The sequence below is a fragment of the Lutjanus erythropterus genome, chromosome 17 (assembly GCF_056507025.1).
Source record: "Lutjanus erythropterus isolate fLutEry1 chromosome 17, fLutEry1.hap2, whole genome shotgun sequence".
Taxonomy (NCBI): domain Eukaryota; kingdom Metazoa; phylum Chordata; class Actinopteri; order Lutjaniformes; family Lutjanidae; genus Lutjanus; species Lutjanus erythropterus.
Window position 1 is genome coordinate 7,532,550 of NC_139333.1, and position 5,921 is coordinate 7,538,470.

The 5,921-nt window shown below is 45.5% G+C and overlaps 1 protein-coding gene across 1 annotated transcript; it reads left to right on the top strand.

The window, feature by feature from the left end:
- The first annotated feature begins 217 nt into the window (after positions 1–217).
- LOC146311654 (transcription factor Sox-9-B-like) lies at positions 218–4,812 on the top strand. Its single transcript, XM_084741011.1, has 3 exons — positions 218–999; positions 1,206–1,456; positions 1,971–4,812. Exons 1-3 carry the CDS (start codon positions 572–574, stop codon positions 2,780–2,782), a joined length of 1,491 nt encoding a protein of 496 aa, XP_084597137.1. The 5' UTR covers positions 218–571; the 3' UTR covers positions 2,783–4,812.
- The last annotated feature ends 1,109 nt before the right edge of the window (positions 4,813–5,921 follow it).

Genomic DNA, 5,921 nt, shown 5'->3' on the forward strand with positions numbered 1-5,921 from the left:
ATATACAGGCTGGTGGGCAGTGTGTGTGTATGTTTGAGAGAAAGTGACTGTGTGTGTTTTCTGTGCTGGTTAGGAGGAAGGGGGGAGAAACGGGATCAAATTCCTTTACTTTGGCGTCACGTGCTGTCGCCCAATCAGCTTTGGGCTTTCCTGTGCGGCATGGTCACGCTGTTATAAAGCCAGACGTGCCGAGCGTCTGCAGTTCAAAGCACTCACGCGTTCTGGGGATTGTACTTGGAGACTAGAAAGGAGCACTTTACCGTTTGTTTCATCCTGCAGAGTTGAAAGCAAACTCTCACCAGCTGGCTTCTTGGCTTTTTCTCCTTTTACGCGCGGATCCGCCTGCAGAAAACACACATTCATCCCAGGAGTCTGCGCGTAAAAGCGCTCGGTTTTACGCACCGGAGCAAATTCAAGGGAGAATCAGCTGAGTTTTCTGTTCTCTCAATTGAAAGACTGATCAGACTCATCCTGGCAAGGTAAAAGTCCATTTAGAGGCTTTTCCTCTCGCGAGAAAGCAGAACCAATTCCCCCCGTTTCACGCGTAATTTGGCACCAAACAGTTTTTCGTATGAATCTCCTCGACCCTTACCTGAAGATGACGGAGGAACAAGACAAGTGTCTCTCTGACGCCCCGAGCCCGAGCATGTCCGAGGACTCCGCGGGCTCTCCGTGCCCGTCCGGGTCGGGCTCCGACACCGAGAACACCCGGCCGTCCGAGAACGGGCTTCTGAGGGCGGACGGAGACTTCAAGAAGGACGAGGACGATAAGTTCCCGGCGTGCATCCGTGATGCCGTGTCCCAGGTGCTCAAGGGCTACGACTGGACCCTGGTGCCCATGCCGGTGCGCGTAAACGGATCCTCTAAGAACAAGCCGCACGTTAAGAGACCGATGAATGCCTTCATGGTGTGGGCGCAGGCTGCGCGGAGGAAGCTAGCGGATCAGTACCCACACCTGCACAACGCGGAGCTCAGCAAGACTCTGGGGAAACTCTGGAGGTGAGTGGAAATGCAGCGTTTTTAAGCTTTTACGCACAGATTTAGCGTGAAATGAGTGAATACTTTTATCTTGTTTCTGCTTTGCACATTTACACTTTATCCTCTCTTTATCTTTTCTATGTAACTTTGACGCTTTACATAGTTTTTGTCCTGGAATAGAGTATTTAAAGCAATTAAACCACATAACTGGTCCTTTTTACGCACAGACTTCTCAATGAGGGGGAGAAGCGGCCGTTCGTCGAGGAGGCGGAGCGGCTCCGGGTGCAGCACAAGAAGGATCACCCGGACTACAAGTACCAGCCGCGGCGGAGGAAGTCGGTGAAGAACGGGCAGAGCGAGTCTGAGGACGGCAGCGAGCAGACGCACATCTCCCCCAACGCCATCTTCAAAGCTCTCCAGCAGGCGGACTCCCCGGCCTCCAGCATGGGAGAGGTGCACTCTCCGGGCGAGCACTCCGGTGAGCAGAAAGAAAAAAGAGCGACAGATTTAACCCTTTAAGCGCTTGTTTGAATGCTTCATGTTCTCTCTGAAGATTTTTCAACACTTTAAAAAGTTAGGCTTTACTATCCAGCCTTCCTGGGTTGTTTAAAACGTATTCAACGGAATTCAAAATTAATATTTTTCCTCTTAGTCTTTACAGTAATTACACATTTAAGTCAGCACTTGTTTGAATGCCTCACTGTTTCTTTGAAGATAATTCAGAGCCTTAAAAAGTTAAATAATTCACTCTCCATGCAGTTGGTTTGCTTAAAACACAGACTGAATTTTAAATGAATATTTTTCTTGATTAAATGCCTCATGTTCCCTGTGAAGATCATCCAAAATCCTAGAAAAAGATTAAAAAAAAGATTTTCAAAAGTTTTTTAAAAAGTTTAATTCATTCTACAGCACTGTCGCTTTGCTTAAAAAGTAATTAACTTAATAATAAATCAACATAAAATGCTAAATCTTATGTGTCTTATAACTTCCAGGCTCCCAGGGGCCCCCTACTCCTCCCACCACCCCAAAGACTGATGTCAGCTCAGGCAAGATGGACCTAAAGCGTGAAGGCGGCCTCCGCTCTCTGCCCGATGGCCCTGCTGGGCGCCAGCTCAACATTGACTTCCGCGATGTGGACATCGGTGAGCTGAGCAGCGATGTCATCTCTCACATCGAGACCTTTGACGTAAACGAGTTCGACCAGTACCTCCCGCCTAACGGGCACCCTGGTTCCGCCAGCGGCCCCGGCAACACCACCCCAGTCAGCTACACCGGCACCTACAGCATCAGCAGCGGTGCACCAGTCAGCCCGCAGGCAGCTTGGATGGCAAAAAGCCAAAACCAGCAGGGACAGCAGCAGCAGCACACCCTCACCACCCTCGGGAGTGGCGGCGGCTCAGACAGAGAGCACAGGACCCAGATCAAGACGGAGCAGCTGAGCCCGAGCCACTACAGCGAGCAGCAGGGCTCCCCGCAGCACGTCGCCTACAGCCCCTTCAACCTGCAGCACTACAGCCCCTCCTCCTCCTACCCGGCCATCTCCAGGGCGCAGCAGTACGACTACTCCGACCACCAGGGTGGGGGCAGCGCCGCCTCTGCCTCCTCCGCCGCAGCCTCCTACTACAGCCACGCGGGGGCGGGGCAGGGCTCGGGTCTGTACTCAACTTTCAGCTACATGAGCAGCCCCAGCCAGAGGCCCATGTACACGCCCATCGCCGACAACACGGGGGTGCCCTCCATCCCGCAGAGCAGCCCGCAGCACTGGGAGCAGGCTCCGGTTTACACCCAGCTCACCAGACCCTGAGCCGCCGTCGCCTCCGCCGCCCCTGAGACTGAGAGACAACACACACAATGACATGTACAGCCACACACACACACACACACACACACACACACTCCAAAACACTTTACCCCAGGGAGAGCTCCGCCTCCAGAGCTGCTCCCTGAACCAGACACTTGAATTTGCAGAAGAGGAGAGCTGGACTTGTGATTGGCTCACGTCGTGCCTTGCTATTGTATCTTGATAGAAACTATATATATTTTTAGAGAGATGAAAAGACTTAGGAAAATCCTCTGTGAGGACTTATTGATTGTTGATATTTCAGTAGGTACTGTGTATGTTTCTTTTTGTTTTGTTTTTCCCTTCATACGCTGGCAGTTTGTAACTCATGGGCAGGGTTGGGTGGTAATGGATTACATGTAACTTAGATTACCTAATCAGATTACAAAAAATAAGCAACTATCACCCAAGATTACATTTGAAAAATGTGACATTATAGTTACATTGTCAAGGATTACTTGAATATATTGACTACGTCTTTAAAATATGTCAATTTCAATATTATTAAACTTTTTTTTAATGGTGACCAATGCTCTATTAACTCGGCTTCTGTTTATGGTGGACCTGGCCAGAAAAAAAAAACAATGCAATTTTTTTATATTTTATTGGCATTGAAAAGTTTTTTTGAGATGTTTATAATACTTTCCATGTTTCATTTCGAAGTAATCCAAAAGTAACCCAAAAGTATTCACATTAGATTAATTTTTTTTGCAAACCAACTGATTATGTTACCAATTACACAAGTTGTTCCGTAACAGACTACATTTTAAACTAACTTGACCCAACCCTGCCCATGTCAGGGGTGGGGGTGATCGGGGAGGGTTTTGGGGTAATTATTTGTACCTGTAGATAAAAAAAAAACAAAAAAGCTTTATATTTTAAACCGTTCAGCAGCTAACCACTCCTGGTAGTGCCGTATCTGGTTCTCTGTTCAACTTCACACAAGGATCTCCGTTTGTTTTGTTGTTGCTTTCTCTTTTCTGTGCCATTCAGCGAGTATGGTTTGTATTTAAGCTGGTTTTTTTTTCCCTCGAGTTGTGTGTCACGATCATCGGAAAGCTATTAGGCAATACAGAGGACGAGGGGAGACACTTGGTTTCACAACGCTGTGCTGTCTTGACGGGGGTTGCCTGCAGCCCCTTTCCACCATCCGTGCCTTGGATTTTTTACATTTTCTCCAACTTTTTTGTGTGCGTGTGTTTGTGTGTGTGTGTGTGTGTGTGTGTGTGATGGCCACAGCTGAGATTACACTTACCGTCTAACAGCGTGTGTTTGACAGCTACAGGAAGTCACCTTTGACCCCTTGGGTGCCCCCCTCCGCCTGCAGTCTCCCACCATGCTGGTGTCCAAAACACCCCCTCCTCCCCTCTCTGGTCAAAACCAGTTGAAAAACTTTATTTATTTATTAGCTTTAATTTTATTTCAAAGTAATTATTTTGCATACTATTCTTACAACTAATGAATTGTCCTCTTTGCAATGTAGATGGCATATAATTTCCCCTTTTCTTTTCTTAAAAAAGTTTCAACCCAGGGGGTACTTAGACAAAATGGTACACGCTGTAATCGTCTTTTTTTTTTTTGTTTATTTATCGTATGTAAATGTCTATTTTAAGTATGTATTTGCCTTTTTCTGAGGGTTTTTTGGGGGGACTATCTAACGAAATGTGTATGGATTATTTGTTATTTGTGAATTTCCTTTGAGGTGGACTTAAAACTAAAGAACTGGAAAATGTTATCTCAGTTTTTCTGTTTGGCTTTTTTTTTTTTTGTTTGTTTTGTTTTGTTTTGTTTTGTTTGTGCGATCACCAGAGGGACGGTCCATCCTTTCTGCTCTGCAAGCTCCATTTCCTTTCCTCTCAATATCAAAGAACTGATGTTCCCAGTACTCTTTTTTTTCTTCTTCTGTGATCTTGCCATGTATTTGTACTGTTCTTTAAAGAATCTTTTGTATATGTATTTGCAATAAAAAAGAAAATGCTATTAAAAAAAAGAAAGTTGGTCATTTATCCCTCAGGATTACACTCTCAAACGTTCAGTTATGCAACATCTTTTTGCTGAATAACCCATGACTCTGCTGAAGCACCTTTCAACAGATTGTACTGAAAGGGTTAAGAGACGAGAGCCAAGAAACCGGACTGGTGTTTGTTTTCCCAGAAGCCTTGTTTTTTTTCCTCCTGCTTTTATTTTCTTCCTCCCTTTCTCCCCGTCAGCTGGTAGCAGCAGGGGGTGAGGCTCTGGGGGACCTGGAGGGGGGAGGGAGCACTCGATATAGCAAGTGCTGTAAAAACTACTGAAGAGAATCTGAATTTATTTCAGTAGAAATAAATACTTGAAGGAGAAAGAAAGAAAGAAAAGGTGGGTGAAGAGGTCCTGCTTTGATAAAATCATAGAGGGGGAGGAAGGGAGTCATACAAGCAAGTTACACGCTGCAGAACTGGACTGTAACAGAGTTTCAGCTCGAGCTTTGCACTCCAGCTCAGACTCAGGTTACTTTCATGCAATAGCTTCAGGTGGGCTGTTAAAACCTACTGTGGTTACTCAGATTGCACAGTGGTCAAGCTGAAAACTAAAGCTGTTACGGATTATATGGCACACGCAGCATGGGTGGATATGGATGCAGTTACATAAACCCACAATCTGATGAAACCAGGGGCAATGGATGATCAATAAATATCAGTTTTGTTGATTTATTTCATTCAGTTTGAGACCAGATCAGAGGTCTGCTGTCAAGGAAGGACATTTGCTTCCAGAGATGAGAAGTAACTAAGTAGAAATACTTCATTACTTTTCATAAGGACATTTTTTTAAACTTTTCCTCTCTACATTTTAACAGAAACTCCTTATATTTTCAAAACATTTTGATTATTTTTCTTTTGTATCATTGCACACCGCCTTCCCAACTTCAAGACCCGTTTCAACAATGGATGGGACAGTAACTCACAGAAGAGATGATTCCCTGGTGCATGCATCAGTGTATATCACACACGAAAGACAAAAACGACATAAAAGACATTAACAAGATCAGAGGGAGACTTGGCTGCAAAGAAAAAGGCGAGGATCACTTAGTTTTACACAGAAACAGATGGTAGAAATGTCCTTCAGG

Bases quoted from the DNA above. Each gene is read 5' to 3' on its own strand.
- LOC146311654 (XM_084741011.1), top strand. From the start codon at position 572: ATGAATCTCCTCGACCCTTACCTGAAGATGACGGAGGAACAAGACAAG. The intron at 1,000-1,205 runs GTGAGTGGAAAT...TTTTACGCACAG, and splicing joins ACTCTGGGGAAACTCTGGAG to ACTTCTCAATGAGGGGGAGA. The intron at 1,457-1,970 runs GTGAGCAGAAAG...TATAACTTCCAG, and splicing joins CTCTCCGGGCGAGCACTCCG to GCTCCCAGGGGCCCCCTACT.